Consider the following 22,623-nt stretch of genomic DNA (forward strand, 5'->3'; position numbering starts at 1 on the left):
CTATTTCCAAGCCAACATAATCCCAGATCAATCATTTCCTTTTACAAGATGAAAACTAAGAAATGTTTTAAAGAAAAATAGCCTAGCAATATAGTTGAAATTTGTCCAACCAGAAGTTAAATGCAACATGGCAGTGAAAGAGGGCCTTGAGCAATTTCACATTTATAAATGACCTACTTATGACAAGATGCTTTAATTTCAATCAGCAGACAACAGTATTATCTACCACTGTATACAGTAATTTTTAAATTAGGGTAAAAGATGAAGAGAAAGTTAGCAATTCCATAATGCTAAGATTTTAAGATTTGGTCCTTGTATAACTAAGGATTATGTCTTTACTTATTCATTGACTAATATCTATGAGAAACAGAAATCTGATAGTTTTAATGGCTTTTTGCTCTTCTACCCAGACTGCAAGCCTGTTATGTATCCTCCTGAACCATCTGCTTAGTGTTGGTGCTTAACAACTACATGTGCTCATGTTTTTGATCATACCATTCTAATTTGAAACTAGTTGTACAAAGACATTTTTTTAATTTTTGAGATATTTTATATGGTAACATATAACTATATAACATTTGCATGTCACTATGAAACATCTGAAGTAAGTTATTTCCATATCTAACTTCAAATGTGCATATACCAGAATGATTGTTTTATGAAAAATAATTAACTAAGTAAGCATCATCACCATATAGGGTTATCCAAGTAGTAAGGTATCTCAGTCTTGAGTACAATCAGGGAAATAAGTGGTTTTTAAAAAAGAACCACTTCACCTTTCTCTCCCTTCTCACAGCAATCACTGTGCATGATGGCAAACAATAAAATGTAATACTAATATAATCTTTTATATATTTATAGGATATTTTCACATATCTTAACTAATATGATCTACACAAAGACTGAACAGTAACTTTTGGAGAGGTGTGTGACATATAATTACCACACAGAGATCATCAACATAGCCCTCCTTAATGTACTTTCTCACAATTTAAGATACGTGGGGAGCCTGGGTGGCTCAGTCGGTTAAGCCTCCAACTCCTGATTTCAGCTCAAGTCATGATCTTGCAGGTTATGGGATGGAGCTCTGTGTCTGGCTCCATGCTGACAGTGCAGAGCCTGCTTGGGATTCTCTCTCCCTTTCTCTCTCCCCTCCTCGTGCTCCCACACTCTCTCTAGTAAAATAATAAACATTAAAAAAAAAAGATATATTAAGTTACCTCTTCAGAAGTTGAAGAATATCTATGACATTTTCTAGGTAGCCCACAACTGAGTTAGCAGGACAGCATTATACTCACTGATTTAACAAAGAGAATTAATGCTTTAATTAAAGACAAAAAGGCAGATGGACACAAAAAGAATAAAAATCCAATACTATACATATATTTAACTTTGATTTTATCTGAATTGGATGAAATGACTGAATATCTATCTACCTTTTACTTCTTATAATGAGCCAACATGGGCCCTTCAAATATTAAGCTGTTTTTCAAATTTTCAGTTTGAGAACCCCTTCCCACTCATAAACATTACTAAGGACTCTAAAGAGCTTTTGTTTAGGTGAGTTATATCTATGTATATTTACTACATTAAAAATTAAAATTAAGAATCAGAAATTAATTTATTAATCCATCTAAAAATAACAAACTCATTGTAAGCACAAAGAACATTTTTATGATAAATAACTATCTTTTCCAAAAACAGAAAAAATTTTAGTGGGGAGTGACATTTCTTTACAACTGTGTAAATCTCTTTAATGTTTAGCTTAATAGAAAACATCTGGATTCTTAAATCTGCTTCTGCATTCAATGTGTTGTGAAACATTATTATGTTCAAACTATGTGAAGAAAATTAACCTCACACATATATGCAATCAGAAAGAATACTTTAATAGTCCTTTAAGAATTATTGATATTCTTCTTTGATACTACCAAACTTCAGTAAAGTCGTACTTTCTTAAAAGCTAGTTGCAATATGGAATCTGAAATCCTATCAGTGAACTCTTCTTACTGTTATACATTAAAATCCACTGGTGTATCTAGCATTTTGAATACATGTTTTACATATGCATGATTTCTTTTTTTTTACTGTTTATTTATTTTGAGAGAGAGAGAGAGAGAGAGAGAGAGAGAGAGAGAGAGAGTCAGTCACCACAGAGCCTGACATGGGGCTCGAACTCACAAACCATGAGATCATGACCTGAGCCAAAATCAAGAGTTGGACACTTAGTCCACTAAGCCACTCAGGTACCCCTAACATATGCATGACTTCTTATTATGAATTATCATTTTGAAAATATTTATTCATTGAGTTATATGTATTTTCCAAACATGTACATTATTATTCAATATAAAAGTTCACATTGAATAATATCACCTATATTATCATCAGAACTGTCTTTATTGAGAAGCTACCAAGTGTGTGTTTTCTGTAATTCAAATTTTATCACTGACAACAAAATCATTTGTTTTTCTTGAAATGGCCAGCCAACTTTGTTCATTTTTGAAAAAAATGTCTGCCCAATACTCAAACCTGAATAACCAGTTTGTCTGTCATTTTTTCACATCAAAAGTGTTCCACAAAACAGAGACTTGTTCAGCTTGCAACTCAAAAAAATTGTAAGTGCTTTTCCTTGAGATAATCATCACATTTTATTATGCAACAGAAGTGTTTTATGCATACTTTTCATTTTGTCCTACAGAATATTAAAAAGAAATGTACTCAAGGGTCAAGACTCAATAAACTAACTTTTACTGCTTCACCAAGAACATTTTTTTTAATATTTATTTTTTGGGGGGAGAGAGAGAGAGAGAGAGACTGTGAGCAGGGGAGGAGCAGAGAGAGAGGGAGACAGAATCCCAAGCAGGCTCCACACTGTCAGCACAGAGCTGACTTGGGGCTCGAACTCAGGATCTGTGAGATCACAACCTGAGCCAAAATCAAGAGCCAGACACAACCAACTGAGCCACCCAGGTGCCCCTCACCAAGAACATTTTTAAGTGAAACGTGATTTCTTTTAAACTCTAGGAACGCAACAGTGTGAAGAATACGATGACTATCAGAGTACAATTTGGTACCACTCCTTGATTCAAGCTAAGGTGTCAACAGTTTTACCCACCTGTGCTTTTCCAACATAGGCCCCAAAGGCAAATTACATCTTAATATTATTATAAAACTAATTTTGACCTGGCAGACTGGCAGGGGTCTGTTGGTCTCACTCTGAGATCCACTGTATTAAGTAAATCAATTCCTGTTCTTGGTATGGAGGCCTGAGGACTTAGTATTATGGCTAATCAGTACCTTCATCAAGTAACAGAACCTTCATTTATATGGTGGTCAACCACATAGCCAGTAACTAAAATAAAGTTTATAGCACCAATGAGCGTCACTCATCTGTGATAGAACCTCCACCCACTGTCTTTAAACCTTATCATAGGTCAGAGAGGTTTGTTTAAATTTGTTTTCATCAGTATTTTGGGGTAGTATTTGCTCCAAATCCAGACAGTTCTAGAAACTCAAGAAATCTCAAACTGAGCTGATACCTAATTAGATATTTTCCTGGATCAGTGACAGACTTAACTAGTACAGCTTTCACTCACATACTAGCAATTCAATAGAGAAAGAATTCTTAACCTGAAGTCCAAAAACCCTCCAAGGTAATTTCAATAGTGACCTTAATTAATTACCAGTGACAGGTATCATGGTTATTTTGAGAAGCAAGAAAGCTCTCTAAAGTTAAAAAAAAAAAAAAAAAAAGCTTTAAAAAGTATTTTCCAGAGTACAATCGCTTATTAACAAACTAAAATATATGGTCATAGAAATTTACCTCAAATAAGAAATTGTAAAATTCAGTAAGAAAATCCTTTTGCCGTCAATTCCTCTAATATTAAAAAAAGTTCCCATACAGAATTACTCTAAGAATAAGAATTCTATTAAGAGCAGAATAAAAGTACCACAATATTGGTTTAATTTGCCCTTTTCAGTGTACCATAAAAGTACTCCCAAAGGGATCACAAACCTCCTCCATAATAAGCCTGCCAATTAAAAGAAAAATAAGATGGGGCATCTGGGTAGCTCAGTCGCTTGAGCGTCCAACTCTTGGTTTTGGCTCAGGCTTGGTTCATGAATTCGAGCCCTGCATCAGGCTCTGTGCTAACAGCACAGAGTCTGTTTAGGATTTTCTCTCTCTCCTTCTCTCTCTGTCCCTCCCCTGCTCACTTACTCTCTCAAAATAAATAAAACTTAAAAAAAAATTTTTTTTTAATAAAAACATAAAGGAAGATACTCATTCAAAAGGCACTGCTAGGGCACCTGGGTGGCTCAGTTGGTTTAGCATCCGACTTCGGCTCAGGTCATGATCTCTCTCACACACAGTTCGTGAGTTCGAGCCTCGTCTCAGGCTCTGTGCTGACAACTGAGAGCCTGGAGCCTGTTTCAGATTCTGTGTTTCCCTCACTCTCTGCCCCTCCCCCACTCACACTCTGTCTCTCTCTCAAAGATAAATAAACATTCAAAAAAAAAATTTTTTTAAAAGGCACTGCTAAAGACAGAAATGAAAGAAGAAATACAAGAAAAAGAAGTAGTAAAATAGAGAAAAAATGCCACACATACAAACCAAGTATTGCACTGGAAACAACATGATATGCTGGAAACCAAGTTAGAGGAGAGGTACACAAGCAGGGAAGTATGGAATTATTAACAAACAAGTTAAAGGAATTTGTAGCAGGGTCTACAAATGGCTCAAGAGAAATAAACTGTTTTAGGGACCTCCAATTTAATACAATTAAATTTAGAGGGGCGCCTGGGTGGCTCTGTCAGTTGAGCGTCTGACTTCGGCTCAGGTCATGATCTCACAGTTCATGAGTTTGAGCCCCGCGTCGGGCTCTGTGCTGACAGCTCAGAGCCTGGAGCCTGCTTCACATTCTGTGTCTCCCTCTCTCTCTGCCCTTTCCCTGCTCATGCTCTGTCTCTCTCTGTCTCAAAAATAAACAAACATTAAAAAAAATTAAATTTAGAAAACAGAAGAATAAATGACCTAGGATTTTAGAATATTTTGAAAGCAGCTGAGAATGCAAAGTTGATAGATAATGGAATATTCAAAAGAAAAATGTACAATCCTCAACAAATACTGGACTTAATCTATGCGTTGGAGAATTAAAACAAAAATAAAAACAAAAGCTCTGGATAACTATGCAAAGACCAAAATTCCCTTCCAGAATAAATAACTCAGTAACACGCTGTGTCTTCAGAATAAAGTATAAAACAAAATAATTATATGAATACTCTCAGATAACAAAAAAATTTACTGAGAACACCACTGTCCAAACTCTGAAATACTGGTCTGAGTTCTTTCTATAAGCATAGACAGAAACTCTGAATCCTTATAATTAATTAACAGAAGTGTAACACAAAGATGGCTAAATTCTAACAACCGAGTAGTTAAAATGCAACTTAATCTTCAGGGAATTGTTAAATATCCTAGAGAAATTATATCCTATAAATGCAGACTTTAAAGCATTCTGACAGATCAAAAGAATTATAATAACACATCCTCAAAACTATTTTACTAAATATGAAAATGAAATATATACTTACAGTAATGAAAATATGAACAAGAGTATAAATACACAGCTATTGAAATGTTTCTCATATAAAATTAAGCATCATTGTCAAAACACATTGCTATATTACACATTTAAATGTTTCCAGTTGCAAGTCTAGAAAAATAAACTAAATATCCTTATTTTTTCATGCATAATTAAGTATCCAAACTTAACATCCTTTTCTCGAGAAATACATAAGTTTAAGTCTGTCTGCTCAGCTTTAATCCTGACATATCATCCTTCATTCTTCCCTTTCACACACTATATCTAGAATTCCATCAATTCTTTTGCAAGTTCTTGAATGTGCTCCTCTTCTCCACTCACACAGCCCACACTGACTAGGACCTCACCACCATAAGCACAGATGACATCCATCACTACCCATCTATCTTCCTTACTTGTTCCTGACTATTCTCCACCTTTGTTCCAAGCACTAATACAACGTAAGTTTCATTGATTTGCTCATGGAGTCTCAGTACCTGCAATGGTATACGTAGTAAATGCTTAATAAACATTGGATGAACAAATAAAGTCCATACTTAATCTTTTCTACAAACTAATGCTAAAGTCATTTTCCTTGTATTTTAATTCCCTAATAAGTAATTTTAAATGGTTATCCAATGCCTGCCATGTGCAGTTTAAATTATAATAGTTATTTTTTAAGTTTCCCATAATCTGGCCTACTCTACTTATGGAACTTTATATTCTACTATTTCCCAACTTGGATGAATCCTCTACCAAGGCTCGTCTCCTTACCACCTCCCAAATCATAAATATGCTTTTTCCTCATGCTGATTCCCTAGCTTAAAATACCCTCCTCTCCTCATCTATGGCTACCCAAGTCCAATCATTCTTCAAGGTTTAAATTAAATCTAACTTCTTCCCCTTGACTTCCCTGACTATCCATCCTATCTCTAGAGACCAAACCTGACTTCTAACTAATTTCTAAACAGCAGGGCTCCCTAATCTACCCACACTATCATACACACTCCATTTCACTAAAAAAAAAAAAAAAAAAAAAAAAAAAAAAAAAAAAAAAAAAAAAAAAAAAAAACCCACAAAAAACAAATAAACAAATAACAAAAACCAAACATACAAAATACATACAAATTAAAAAAGAAAAACAAACAAGCTAATAACAAGAGATTTGTTTCCAAATACATACTTGGGATCATTCACCATTCATTATAGATTCATCTTAATTATATACATTCAATACTTAACACAAAGACTTAAGTTGAAAACAAATGAGGTACTACAAGATTCTGAATCAATACTTGTACATATCCTATTTACAAAGATGGAAATACAGTTTAATTCACTTGCAAAGATTTAAAATGTGGAGTTGGAAAAAAATTAAAATAACCTTCAATTATGAGAAAACTCAACACTCCAATTTCCTTCAACATTCAAGTTAACTGAGAATTTACTGTGGTTTACCCTTTTTTTAACCAGTCTTGGCAAAACAGAATTGGAGTACTGCCTCCAGTGGTCTTTCCCCACAACTTCTCATCCTTCCCAATTCTGTAGTTTTGTTTTGTTTTTTTAATGTTTATTTATTTATTTTGAGAGAGAGAACACACTCAAGCTGGTGGGGGAGGGGCAGAGAGACAGGGAGAGAGAGAATCCCAAGCAGGCTCTGTGTTGACAGCAAGATGCTCAAAAGACTGAGCCACCCAGGCACCCCTCCACAATTCTGTAGTAATCCAGGTCTTAAGCAAGGACTAGGACCCATCACCTAAAACTAAACTATCTTCCGTGGTGCTCTGAAAGGAAATAGTCATTTCGTCAATGATATTATGGAGTTTACCATTTTTTTATCACCTTCACTATGAAAGTAAATTTCATTAAGAACACACCATTTTGTAAAATTTCCTGAAAAACTATTAAGATAGCCCACAAAATTTCCTGTTTAATACAAAAAGCATGGGCTTTTTTATATAAAATTTATTGTCAAATTGGTTTCCATACAACACTCAGTGCTCATCCCAAAAGGTGCCCTCCTCAATACCCATCACCCACCCTCCCCTCCCTCCCACGCCCCCCCCCCCCCCATCAACCTTCAGTTTGTTCTCAGTTTTTAAGAGTCTCTTATGCTTTGGCTCTCTCCCACTCTAACCTCTTTTTTTTTTTTCTTCCCCTCCCCCATGGACTTCTGTTAAGTTTCTCAGGATCCACATAAGAGTGAAAACATGGGATCTGTCTTTCTCTGTATGGCTTATTTCACTTAGCATAACACTCTCCAGCTCCATCCACGTTGCTACAAAGGGCCATATTTCATTCTTTCTCATTGCTGCGTAGTATTCCATTGTGTATATAAATCACAATTTCTTTATCCATTCGTCAGTTGATGGACATTTAGGCTCTTTCCATAATTTGGCTATTGTTGAGAATGCTGCTACAAACATTGGGGTACAAGTGCCCCTATGCATCAGCACTCCTGTATCCCTTGGGTAAATTCCTAGCAGTGCATTGCTGGGCCATAGGGTAGGTCTATTTTTAATTTTTTGAGGAACCTCCACACTGTTTTCCAGAGCGGCTGCACCAGTTTGCATTCCCACCAACAGTGAAAGAGGGTTCCCGTTTTTCCACATCCTCTCCCGCATCTATAGTCTCCTGATTTGTTCATTTTAGCCACTCTGACTGGCATGAAGTGATATCTGAGTGTGGTATTGATTTGTATTTCCCTGATGAGGAGCAACGTTGAGCATCTTTTCATGTGCCTGTTGGCCATCGGGATGTCTTCTTTAGAGAAGTGTCTATTCATGTTTTCTGCCCATTTCTTCACTGGATCATTTGTTTTTCGGGTGTGGAGTTTGGTGAGGTCTTTATAGATTTTGGATACTAGCCCACAAAGAGCATGTTAATATAAACATTACAATTGCCAGTCTTCTTCCTTCCTTACTGTTAAATTTTTCTTTAATTATAACACTGTTATAATTAGCTATTTATTTCCCAGCTTTCCACTTTAATTCAAAATACTCATTTCTACCTCTAGTGGTAATCAAAAGACCATTAACCTTATATATTTAAAAAAAAAAGGAAATAAATTCCTTCTCAACTTTAGTTATTTTCACTATATTCTATTTTATCCACCCATTAGCATGGTCTAACCCTGGCCCTAAATCACCATTCAGAATTGCAACTTTCAAAATCTCAAACTCTGAAAATCCCCTATTCCATCTCTTCTCACCTTCTCTAATCCTACTCATCTTTCATCCTATTGCAACCTCTCTAATCTATCAGCCTCCTCCTGATGACACTTGCTTTCCTCCTTCACTTTAATGATCACACTCTATTCATTTCAACTATTCACCTGGATATCCAACCCTACATCTACATTATAGATCCCCAAATCTGAGAAAACTCTACAGACCTTTTTGTTAGTTTCTGAGCAGCTAAGCATTATTGGGTAAGTTATTCAACCACACTGATTGGCTCCACTATAAATCTGTGGTTTCCAAATCGCAAATAAGCCATCAACCTCACATGACAATACATCTTTATGCAAGACAATTCGCCTTTAACTGACTCCCTTTGTGATCTCCTCCCAGGAGTCTTGTGAATTTTCCTACTTTTCCTCAAACTTCCAGCCTTTTAATGTTACGGTTTCCTAGGATCTATCATCGGTTCCCTTCTGTATTTTTTCTGGCACCCATGTCCTTAGATTCTCATATCTCTATCTCTATTCTAGACCTTTTCCCTGAGCACCACCAGACCTATGTATATCTATCCGCCCACAAGATACTTCTCATTGTTCACCAGACCCTCCAAAATAAACTCAGCACTTATTTTCTATACTTCCCCTCCCCTCAAATTTTCATCCTCTTGTAATGTCTTACTTTACTAAGGGCACTACCATCTGCTCTTTACCCAAGTAAAAAGTGTGGCAGTCATCCCAGACTCATGCCTTTCTCATTCTTTGTATCAAATCAGTAACCAAGTCCCATCACTTTCATACTGTCTCTCTTCTATATCACTTCTACATAAATGCTGTTAATATCTCTATTCTTGCCTCCATAAGCACCAAATTTAATCCTTCTAAAATGCAAATGCTATCTGTTTCAATTCCTTTCATGATTTCAATAGCCTATATTACTGTTTTTAAAGCTGGAGTACAGTAGTGACACCTTTTTAAAAAACAAAATTATCAAGAATCTCTGAGCATTATCCTATAGATATATATCCTAAGAGTCCATGGACCCTGTATGAGAAAGTGACTTAAGAAACTAGTCTTATTCTATGAAAAAAAAAATCAACTGTGAATTATCACTGCAAAAGAATTTCTTGTTTTTATTACCTCTTGAAAAAAAATTTGAATTTATGAAATTAAAACACAAAATTAAATTTCCTAAATTACCACAGACCCCCCCCCCCAAGAATATCTGTGGACCTAGCTTAATAAACACTAGTTATGATGGTTAATTTTATGTATCAACTTGGGTGGACCACAGTGCCCAGATATGTGGTCAAATATTGTTCTGGATGTTTCTTTCAATATGATTAACACATAAATCAATGGACTTTGAGTAAAGCAGATTACCCTCCGTGTGAGTGGACCTCATCCAGTCATTTGAAGGTGTTACTGGAACAAAGGCTGACCTCCTTGTAGCAAGCTCCCTTTGAACTCAGTGCAATTCTTCCCTGAGTTTCCAACCCACCTACCAGCCCGCCAGCCTGCCCCATCAGCTTTTAAACTAGCTAAACCTCCACAATCTCATGAGCCAGTTCCTTAAAATAAATCTCTGTATACACACACACACACACACACACACACACACACACACACACACCAAGGGCTACCAAGGGCTAGCTCTATTTCTCCAAAAAGAATGTGAAGTAACACATGTCTCCACAGGAAAAAAAATCCAACCTTCTTAACATGGTATCTAAGGACAGTCTCCCAATCCCCACCTCTTCAAACTCCTCTCCTATGTGCAAGAAGCATACAATCTCTGCTTCAGCTGTACAATACAACCTATAGTTATTTGAGTCTACTATTTTTAGTCATATCTTCATGCCTCTTTTTATGCCATTTGCCTCCTACTCCAACTGTTTATGATTCCTATTTACCGAATTGGTCCTATTCAACTTTCATGTCCTAGTTCAAATTCTCCCTCTTCTAAGTGAATAATCACATCTCTCTTTGTGCCAACATTTTTTCAAGAACATAATTCTACCATATAGCACATGTATCACACTGCAATTTATCTGCATGTTGTTCTCGTTACTAGTGAGGAAAGACCGTATCTTATTCAGCATCATATCCCCAGTATCTAGCAGATAGTTTATCATATAGTGAGCACTCGGGAACTACTCACTGAATAAACTGACCTTTAAGGAAACTATCTCTTCAGCCTTCTCATTCACTGAGTACTGTATTTTAGATCCTGACAAAACAGATCTCAGCCTTGAGTGCCACTCTGGCCCTCCTCAGGCCATGCCCCTCACCACTGAGCAAGCAACCCATGGAAGCAAGAGGATATACCCATACATAGATGACACTGCAGTTACCTAGAACTCTGGAAATTCTTGCCCAAATACCTCTAACCCAATTACAGGGCCTGCACAGGACTCTTTCCTAGGTCTGTCCTGAGGATGGACTATACAGATGTATGTTATCACTGGGTCAAGGAGAGCTGTTTGCAAGAGCATGGGTCTTAGGCATGCCTACAGGATGCCCACAGGTATGCACATGAGACCCCTCTGTGGGGCTAGACAGAGCTAGGGATGTGGGGAGGAGGTTGAGCTCCACTATACTCTGATAAGAAACTGAGTTTTTGAATTCTAAATTACATAAATTCTAAATTTGAATCTTTCAAGTCATCATGAAGGTATATTTTTCAGATATACCTACTTTTCATGATAAAAGATCAGAACATAGTCAACAATTTCTTAGTCTGGTTTATAACCTTTAAATATTTAGGCCTATCGTGGTAAATGAATACTTGCCCTGAGTCTCACAAATGTCAGAATAAACTTGATGAGTTTCATCAACCTAGTTTTATTAATTATTGAACTAGCAAAATAGAGCTAAGATAGAATAGGAATAAAATCATGAAGAAAGAGAATACAGACATACCACATCTTATTGTGCTTCACTTTACTGCACGTTGTAGATAATTATGTTTTTCACAAATTGAAGGTTTATGACTGTTAATCAAGTCTGTTGGTGCCATTTTGCCATTTTTTTTCCAATAGCATTTGCTTACTTTGTGTCTCTGTGCCACATTTTAGTAATTCTTGCAATATTTCAAACTTTTGATTCAATATTACTGTATTTATGATGGTGTAATCTTTGATGTTGGTATTGAAAATGTTCAGGGGTGCCACAAACCACACCCAAGTAATACAACCAACTAATCAACAAATGTGTGTGTTTTGACTGCTCCACCAACCAACCAGCCTGATCCAGGAATTAAACATAACTCTCAAGGCAGTTTCTTCCTCTATACCACACCACCTTTCTAAAAGTAGCTAGCTTAGTGATTACAAAATTGAATATTAGGTATCTTTTAATATCAATTAAATCTCAATTATTTTTAAATATTGAAACTTTCTGCCTATAGTGGTACCAATCTATGTCACAAATCCTAAAAGAAGGTCAAATGCTGTTCTGAAAGAGTATAGTTAAGAACTGATGTTTCCTGTGGGCACCTGGCTAGCTCAGTCAGTTGAGCATGAGATTCTTAATCTTGGCATCATGAGTTCAAGCCCCATGTTGGGTGGAGACATTACTTAAAAAAATAAATAAGTGGAGTGCCTGAGTGGCTCAGTCAGTTAAGCATTTGACTCTTGACTTCAGCTCAGGTCATGGTCTCATGTTTCTTGAGTTCAAGCCTCACATTGGGCTCTGTGCTGACAGTGCAGAGGCTGCTTAGGATTCTCTCTCTCTCTCTCTCTCTCTCTCTCTCTCTCTCTCTCTCCTTCCCCTCCCCTGCTCTCTCTCTCAAAAAATAAACTAAAAAAATTTTATATATTTTTTTAATGTTTATTTATTTTTTGAGAGAGAGACAAAGACAGAGCATGAGTGGGGGAAGAGCAGGGAGAGAGGGGGACACAGAATCCAAAGCAGGCTCCAGGCTCAGAGCTGTCAGCACAGAGCCTGACATGGGGCTCGAACCCACAAACTGTGAGATCATGACCTGAGCTGAAGTCGGATGCTTAACCAGCCACCCAGGCACCCCTAAAAATTTTTTTGAATAAATTTTAAAAAATAAAAATAAGAATTGTTCCTTTTTGAGTTTCCCATATTAATACACATTACAGAAAAAAATTTCAGTTTAAAAATTTAAAAATACTCCCATATATAGCAACTAGTTTCTGTTCTCTAGGTTCTCATCGCTTTTTGTAGCTTAACTAGATATGGCTCATACAGCAAATCAGACAATGACTATGGACTGTTAAAGACATCAGTCCAATATAAGGCTGTGGACAAAAATCCCAATATTTGGACATGATCAGTAACATTACTGGAAACCAAACTGAAGTCACTGTATATTCTAATACCATTCAAAAGCATGGACTATGACTTGTTCTTACAAAGTCAACTCAAGCAAGACATAACATAGGTGGGGAAAATATTCAATAACGGTAATTAAATAATGGAACAGAGAAAGAACAAAAGGAGAAATAGAAGACAAACTAGAAAGTAAAGTAAATTAAATTCTACAATACTAGAGTTTTCAAAATTTTTTAAGTTAATAAAATTATGAAATGTTTCATTTATTCCTTAACATTTAATGAAAACTTATACCAAATCTATGCTAGGTACTGGTGATACATAACAAAAACTTCTAGCCTCTAAATGCTATCTAGTTGCTGCAGCACTTTTAACAATTTGGTAAAGATAGATATTAGATGATAGGGGAGAGAGCAATTAACTCTCCCAAGGGACTTCAGAGGGTATTAAAGAATGAGTTAAAATTTGCTAGGCAAAAAAAAGGGAAAGGGCAGTGTAGGGAAAAATGATTATTATGATAATAGGAATAAAGCAAAGATCAAGAGCTAACAATACCTGACTCTTGCTATATGCCAAGCATTGTACACAAATTATCCTATTTGATTCTCATAACTCTGTGATTCTTTTTATCCTGTTTATAAATGAAGAAATTGAGAAGTAACTTTCTAAAGATTTTATATCTACATAGATGTGATACCAATAGGAATTATATAAAACTAAGCTGTGAATGATCATTTGTTTGAAGAAACATAAAAAAGCAGGTTTGGCCTACTACACAACAATACTAATGACAGCAACCAGCACTGGGAATACAGTGGTCAACAAAACAGAAAATAGATACCATCTGTACATTATTAGAGATTAAGTCTACGCCAGGAAGGAAACACTATCTTTCATCTCATAGATGTAGGAACCGAGATTTGGAAATGTAAGTAAATTGTTTAGGTCATAAACTAGTATGTAGCATAGTGAGAATTAAACCTTGTCTGACTCAAAGCCCAAATTCATCCTACTTTACCACATAACCTTGCTATTATTCATTCATTCAACAGTAGTATATCAAGTACCTACTGTATGTTAAGCATATGCTAGAAATAAAGATGAAAGAGATACTAGATGGTTTCAAGAAATTCACAGGTTAGTTAGTGGAGTCAAACATACCAAAAACTGCAATACAATGAGATAAATGCTATCAGACAAGAGTCATATATAAGTACATGTGATCACAGATTGAGAAGACAACTTGAAGAGGGGCAAGCCCAAAAGTAAGACCAGTCAGGGCTCCCACATTAATCCAAAAGTCAGGGACACATCTAAGAAAAATTTGGGAGGTAAATCACAAAACTTAGTAATAAGACAGCAACTATGACTGTATCATAAGTGTGTTTTTAAAAAAGCAACAAACAAAAACAAAACTAAACAAAAACTATGAGGCCCAATGAGAAAACCTGAGATGACCACGCCAAAATTCAGAGTCAATGCCACACTTGGTAAGAAACCCATATATATATTTTAAAATATTTATTCATTTTTTGAGAGAGAGGGACAAGAGTGTGAGCAGGGGAAGAGCAGATAGAGAGAGTGACACAGAAGCCAAAGCAGGCTCCAGTCTATGAGCTGTCAGCACACAGCCTGACGTGACGCTCGAACCCACGAACTGCAAGATCATGACCTGAGCCAAAGTCGGAGACTTAACCGAGTCACCTAGGTGCCCTGAAACTCATGTATTTTATAAGTCACTTTAGGGTCATTATAAAGTTAGCACAACCTACTTTTGAATCTTACTTTTCTTTTTTTTTAATTGAAGTATAATTAACATACTTATTAGTTTCTGGTATACAGTATAATGATTCAACAACCCTATACATTATTCAGTGCTCATCAATGTAAGTGTACTCTTTCTTGATACCCTTTATCTATTTCATCGTCCCCAATCTACCTCTCCATACTTTCGAATCTTAAACACTCAAAGAACTAAGAAACACTTCTCAGTCAACTTCCTCTATTAGATAAATGCCTTCTGCTAGGTATAGTTTATGAAGGTGCTTCTCAGGAAATACTTAAGGAGAATCTGCATGACCATGTGTCATTTAATTTTTTAAATTAAAAATGATTTTCATAGTAGAGGACTCCTAAAGTTCCTTCAAGTTCAAGATTCTAAAAGAAAAAGCCAGAACAAGTATATAGTAATTGTCAGGTATTTCAAGTATAGATCTCTATAATTATCTAATGGGGTTGAATCATTTTTCTGACACCATTAATAATTTTCTCCATACTTAAAACCCTTATACATATCTTCAACTGCTTAGGTAATATAAATAGCATACTTTTAAACTTTAGAATTATGAAATTCACAACCATGTCATAAATTCCTTAAAATTTCATAGCAAGTAATATGCAAAATGGGTTACGGAACTGCATGACATCTCAAACAAGAAAATGATTATTTCTAGTGTCACCAAACCCTATGAGTGGTAACCAGAAGTGAGAAATAAAGATTTCACTTGGCTGAAATACAAAAATGCCCTGCAGCATACAGAAGAGCTGGCCCATCATTCCTGATCTCTAAAGAGCTTCCCCTTCCCCATTAGTTAAACAAGATTGATGCCATGTCACAAGCTCTTACAGAGATTCTTTGATTCAAGGAACTACTCAGTGACATCCAGGATTTATCTCTGAATGCAGCGAATCCCAAGTCAGTGAGCAGACTCCAAAATTATAAGGCAGAGTTGGTAAACAGGCATGAAGAAAATGTAAACAAAGTCCAAAATGGCAAATCCAAAGTCACTAATTAATATTCTCACTTTTAATAAAGACTGTAGATGAAAAATATATATATACCATAAGCTTTCTATAACAAAATTCTATGTCAAACTGAAAGCAGGAATAGCAAGACTGCCAGGCCAAAAGTGTAATTATAAGTATATAAACAGATTTCCACTTTGGCCAAGATGGAATGTCAGGAACCAAAGTACTCTCCTGCTTGAAAAAAACTAGAAAAAGAAGGAAAAAATATATTGTGTTTTTCAAGGCAATGGACATGAAAAAGCAAAGGACAATAGATCCTTGACAGATGGGAAACATACAAGATGAGTCCTACCATTGCCCCAACTTATTACCTTGAAAGGGTTCCTAGGCCATAGAACAGGGATGGGGAACTCTGACAGAGCAATTACCTCCCTGAATTGAGGAGACAGAACTTAATCTAGAGACAACAAGGTGACTGTCATATACAAGGTAGAGTACATAAGAGAAGAAAAGTTCACAGAAAAACCCAGAGATCTGCAGAAGGTATCCCTCAAGTCTTCAGCTGAGTACTTATTAGCATATACATGTGAGGAAACTACCCAAGAACAGTGGGGGGTCAGGAGGGTGGGTACGGATAAGAGGGAATACCACCCAGAGCTCACACAGGTCCAGAAATAGCTCCTGTTCCTACCATCGAGAGTACTCAGAAGGGTTTTGCCAATAGAGTAACAAAGTAGTACTGCCTGATACAACTTAAAAGCAGGACCTGAGAAATCAAACTGTTTCCAAGTAATTTAATGTATCCCAGAAGAAAGTTCAAAAGTATGTAATGAAAAACAAAAATATCCAGCACCCCACAAGGTAAAATTCCAAATGTCTATCATCCAATCAAAAATTACCAGGCATGCAAAAGCAAAGAAACGCAATCCTTTATGGGGAGAAAAATCGATCAAAACCAATCCAGAAATGATACAGATAGAATTTGTAGAAATAAATATTAATCCAGTTATAACTGTACTCTATACATTCAAGTGGCTAGAGAAAAGACAAAGCATGAAAGCTATACACATGTGAGATACAAAAAGAACTCTATTTCTAGAATAGAATCATAATGTCTGAAATGAAAAAGAAGCTGGATGGAATTAACACCAAATTAAACATTACAGAAGAAAAGATTAGTCAAGTTGAAGATGTAGCAAAATTATCCAAAATGAAACACAGAAGACTGAAAAAACATGAACACAACATCAGTGAACATCAAATAGCCTGATTTACATGTAATTGGGACTTCCAAAAGGGGAAGTGTGGGCAAGAATATATATACACACACACACTTATATATTCTAATATAAATATTTATTTCTAAAAATAAAAAACAGCCAAAAATTTTCTGAATTTGTTAAGAACCGCACACCCACAGATCCAAGAAGCTCAACAAACTCCAAGCAAAACACACATGAAGAAAAATAGTTTCATTTTAGAAAGGGTTCTCACTCACAAATTCTGTAAACAAATTTAATCTAGAGATGACTTAGACTAAGGCTACCTTTTAGGTTAACTTACTGGGTACAGTTCAACTGACAATTTAATAGAGTAGATTAAATCAAACATTAACTCGAATAAAGTACTTAACAGAAATCTTAATGATTTTAAAGTTAGCAAAATACAGCTTTAAAAACAATGCATATTTTGTTGCCCTATTAGGTAAATAATTAATTAAAATACATTTATCTTATTTAAACAAATTATTTTTTAAAAAGCTAAAGCCTACTTCTTCCTTTTTTTCTAATTTTCTTTCCCTTTAATTTATATAGGTCATTCAGAACAGAATTAGGACACTGAAAAAACTTTTAAAGAAACTGAGAGGTGGAACTGAAAACAGAAGTAGATTTGAGGTTTGGAATGGAGCTAGTCCTCTCCCCACCCCCCTCCCCTCCCAAAAACAACCTGGCAACCACTATTTTGAAACACCATTACTTTCAAAATATCCATATATATTTTTAAATATAAAGTTGCACTCAATTCCACTCAAAGTGGAAACAAGTGTCTGTTTTTAGTACCTTGGCTAACTATTCAGTGCTCAAAAAATCTAAATATTTTTTGGAGAAAGAATCATTCAAATAAAAAACATTGAAGTGGAAAACTAAAAGTGTCTGGCTGGCTCACTCAGTAGAGGATGCAACTCTTAATCTCAGGGTCATGAGTTTAAGCCCCACGTTGGGCATGAAACCTACTTTAAAAATAATTAAATAAAAAAGTAAATATTAAAAAAGTGGAAAACTAAAGTATTTTCCTATTTTGTAAATACACCTATTTTTTTTAGGGTTCAGCATACAAATTCAAAATTCTCCATCTAAAAACAAGAGAGGGAACAAGTTCTGAGTATCTACTGTAATGGCTACCCTTCCTGTCATGTGTGTTCCCTAAAATAGAAGTCAATTTAATTATTCTACCCTTTTGCTTATGAAATAGTGGGATATTTCAAAGATAAAAAAATAGTTCCACTGGGAGAGCTGCCAAAAATATATTTACTGTCCATGGAAATAATTGTCTACATTCCTTTTTCCTTTCTTAAGAAAAAAAATATACACACATTTAGTGCCTATACAAATAAAACACCTATGGAAGCACATAGTAGTACAACGCTTCTCTGTAGGATCAATACATACATGAAAAACAACACACAAATCTCTTTGAGCACACAGACTACCAATATCTCTGGGCACACAGACTGAGAAGTTACACTGGAACATTTATGGTTTTGACTTCTACCTCTTCTTTTATTTAAAAAATCTAAAAAGAAACATAATTTCCTACAAAATACAGAAATGACACTTCATGTGATTATTCACAGTGGACTTATTCCTTAGTAACAATTATTTATTAATAATGCACTAAACTCCCACATACATAAAAGGTTAAGGATGCTTTGAAACTGAAGGTTCCAAACTACGCTTGTAATCAGATTCTATTCAAGAGAGATTAGGCTAAATACACATTATTTTGAACACAACAATAACATTCAGAGTTTGATAACCTATGCTGATGTACTTAGAAAGCTTACACTGATGTACTTAGCTTGAATGCTACAATACCTATAATGATAAAAATGGTTTTTATTTCACTGATCTACCAATATGATTTGGATATTCAGCTCCCATCTTAAAAGTACTTCTCTACTTAATACAAACCCAAGTATCATAAACATAAAAGACAAAGATTTGCCTACTAAAATCATTATCTAGTTGTCATCAAGATGTCAGTTACCCGCATTTCAAAACTAGCTTTAAAAATACTTTAAAATGATCCCCCCAATATTAATCTAACAATTCACATAATAATCTAATCAGACTTGAGTTACTGTACCCATTTAAATTACTTGCCACAGCAACAGTTCTCACCAATCAGAACTGTTATTTGAAATTCTTTTTTTTTGAAATCTGTTATTACTTCACCAGTTTCAAAATCTCAGCCACTTATTTTTAGATACAAGGGTTAATAAGACATTTCTGCATCTAATACACATAACTTCACAGTAAAGGCTTTATTCCCCCTTAGGAAACTATTCCCATATTCTCTTTTCTCTATTTACCAGTTAGAGGACACAACGTGATTTGGATTTCAACACTTAAAGACAGTAAGTGACAATATACGGTTTGCAGAATGAAAAATTAAAGTTTCACAATTTTAATAGGCGTAATTACTAGACTGTGATAAATGGGCTGGGCAGGTAAGATTATCACTCCTTTCAAGGTCCATCCAATTCTTAAACACCCTGAATTCTTCTGGCCAAAGCAATTAGGAGCTTAAAACATAAAATCTCTAAGTTTACAGTATGCCCTTTTTCAAAGAAAACAAGTTACCCTAGTAAAGAAAAGAACACTTACATTTGGAGCATGACCTGGTTCAAGAATACCCCATCAACCAAAGCCACATATTCATCCAGGTTGGTCCCATTTCCTGCAGCCAGAGGTCCAAACGTTTTAACCTAGAACGGAATGATCGTCAGGACACGAACGCCCATCTCCATCTCTGCAGCCACAAATAATGCAGCAAAAGATACAATAAATAACACCCTACTTACCCAAGTGACCAAGGGGCTGGTCATAAACTGCTCCAGGAGGGGAGTAAAAATTTCGTTCTCCATTTTACAGATAATGTATTTGAAAAAGGGAACTACCACAAAAATACGCCTAGGGAATTGATCACTAAACGTTGAAGAAGTAAGTAGAAATCAGTGAAAGTCCATTTTGGCACAGGAAGAAAATCCCATCGTGGAGGGGAGAAAAACTCTCCCTCCTCAAAAAACACCCCAGAGGGGAACAAGCCGAAATCCCGAGAAGCGGCTTCGACAGCAGCCACGAGCGGCAGCTTGCGCTGGAAATGTCTGTACCGGGCGAGGAGGGGCAGAGAAAAGGCATCTGGAGGAGGAGGAAGGGAAAGGGGGCTGGAGCAGCAAGACAAAAAGCCCGTCAAGGTTGCCCAGCTCCTGGAGGAGCCAGACCAGCGAAGCTGCCCGCAATGAATTAATCCCAACGTGGGCTAAATGAAATACCACGTTAGATAGTATGTTGAGGGTTCCGAGCGGCCACCAGGCTCGACCTCCGCGTCCCGTTCAACACGTTCCACCCACCAGTGGGCATGGAGCCGCTACGACCCGCGGAGCCTCGCCTGCCCGCAGCCCCTCACCAACGACAGGCAGGGCTCGCCCCTTCCCCCCGAACAGACACCATCCCTCCGCCGACCTCAAGCCTCGCTTCCAGCCCCCTTCCCCTCCCGGGGGGTGGGGGCTTGAATGTGTGTCCCTAACCCCCCAGTTTCCTCAGCCCCGTAGCCTTTTCAGCGCGCCTCTGAGAAGCCCTGGCACAAAATCACCACCGCGCTCCAGCCTCCTCCACCGCCCTCTCTGGAGGAGCCGGAGTAACGGCCTCAGAACCGCAGTGCCGCATCACACCCCGCTCCACGCCGCCCAACCAGCGCCGTGAACCCTCCGTCAAAGGGAGCGCGCTTCTCCCTCCGCGCCCATATCCTTCCGCCGACTCTCCGCCCCTCCCGCGCCGCAGCCTCTGGATTGTGGGAGAAGAAAACCGCTGCATGAGCGCGCTCCCGAACGAGCGCGCCCCCGGGGACGGCCCCGCCGCCGCCCAGATTTTGGCGGCGGGCGCAGGCGTGGACGCGCGCTCCATGCAGCTGCTGCGGTGGCCGGCCCTAGCTCGCGCCCAGGACTGTTGCCAGGGCGTGGGGGGCGGGGATGGGGAAGGCAGAGGAAGGGGTCTGTCTGCTTGGTCGCTCATGCTTAATTATGGTTTATTTCCTCCCCGAGTGCCTTCTTTGATGTGTGAAGGAGAGGGAACGAAATCCTTCTCTTTTAGACATGAGGGATGCAGACAGCCTTTTTCGGACAGTTTGATTTGATCTGTTCAGCGTGCTTTTGCCCGCAAAGAGTAGAAAAAATGCAGCAAATAGCAAAGGAGGGACTTGAGCCTCAAACTTGGTTTTATTTGTTCTTCTCCTTTTAAAAATCCACTCACTAAAGCATGAATGCTTTTCAAAGTTGCAAGTGAATGTAGTAGGATTTTAAATAACCAAAGCTATCTTTCAACACGTTGGTTTTCCCTGATGGGAGCAAACGTGGTTCAGACAATGTTGTTTGACTATTTGGCCATTGAAAAAAAATCTAAACAAAATCAAGAACTACTAACAGGAAACATTTGGAAATCATCCAAGTTGGGTGACAAACAGATTACATACTTGTCATAAATCTCTATGCGATGCACGACTGGAATCATCAAAGTAATTTTAACAGTTCCCCAGCAAAATCCCTCATTTTGAAGGAACATAAAAATCTTTTCCCTGGTACAAAATGGTCATGTAAAACAATTTTTTTGAGAAAATATAGTATTACAGTGTTGCTGTGTGTGTTGTTTACATAAATCTATTTTGAATACGTGATATTTTAAAAAGTAGCAGGAAAAATGTTTTATAACACTAAGTTATGATACAGAAAATTTTGTTGATTAGGTGAGATCCTCTAGAGTCTTCCTGCCTGCTTCAAATCCAGGCTCTGATACTTACCAGTTGCGTGAGCCTCGGCAAGTAAGTGAAACTCTCTCTGCTTTACTCTCTTCAAAGCGGGACTAATAATAGGGTTAAATTAAATGCTCCATAAATATTATTGATGTTTTCATCATTATTTCCCCCAAATGAAGGATATTTAGGAAATAAACTTGAAATGTAACCTTCCTACTTTAGTTACAGGAGAAAGGATCTTGCTGTGGAGACCAGAGAAATGCCCTTCGAAAATTGTCTTAATTAAAAGGAGGTTGCATTGATGTGGCACTTTGCAAGTTGTGTACATAGTAGAATCTCGCATTACCTGACCAGTACGCAGCTTTGGGTCATACTGATTGCTAGCAATCTTTTCCTTCTGCTCTTGATTTTTTCTTTCTTTTTTCTTTAAATGTTTATTTTTGAGAAAGCACACGCGCATGAGAGAGGGGCAGAAAGGGAGACAGCGAATCCCAAGCAGGCCCTGCTCTGTCAGTGCAGAGTTTGATGTGAGCCTCTAACCCACAAACTGTGAGATCATTACCTGAGAGGAAATCAAGAGCCAGATGCTCAACCAACTGAGCCCCCCAGGCACCCCTTGATGACTGTTTCTTAATCATAATCCTTTGTTTGGAAATGCAGACCAAGAGAGAGCTGACATCAAGAAGAAAGCATGGCTTTCAGAGCAGCCCAAAGCTTGACTTGCCCACTTTTCTTTGTAATCCCTCAGAAGGTCAACCAAACAACATGGAAGTATCCATG

The 22,623-nt window shown here is 37.1% G+C and overlaps 1 protein-coding gene across 6 annotated transcripts in view; it reads right to left on the reverse strand.

Moving 5' to 3' along the window:
• Positions 1-20,756, reverse strand: part of CCDC88A (coiled-coil domain containing 88A) — a 148,384-nt gene extending 127,628 nt beyond the window's left edge. For 3 of the 6 annotated variants that reach the window (XM_047852925.1, XM_047852922.1, XM_047852921.1), the window contains exons 1-2: positions 19,898-20,754; positions 19,701-19,801 (exon numbers count right to left, since the gene is read on the reverse strand). In XM_047852925.1, the coding sequence (XP_047708881.1) occupies positions 19,701-19,801; positions 19,898-19,960 (164 nt within the window). In that variant the 5' untranslated portion in view covers positions 19,961-20,754. Of the gene's footprint in view, positions 1-19,700; positions 19,802-19,897 lie in introns of all 6 variants that reach the window. The other 3 variants (XR_007150925.1, XM_047852924.1, XM_047852923.1) reach the window with 3 other exon arrangements.
• Between the last annotated feature and the right edge of the window lie 1,867 nt (positions 20,757-22,623).

This window comes from Prionailurus viverrinus, chromosome A3 (assembly GCF_022837055.1).
Source record: "Prionailurus viverrinus isolate Anna chromosome A3, UM_Priviv_1.0, whole genome shotgun sequence".
In the NCBI taxonomy this organism is placed as follows: Eukaryota; Metazoa; Chordata; class Mammalia; order Carnivora; family Felidae; genus Prionailurus; species Prionailurus viverrinus.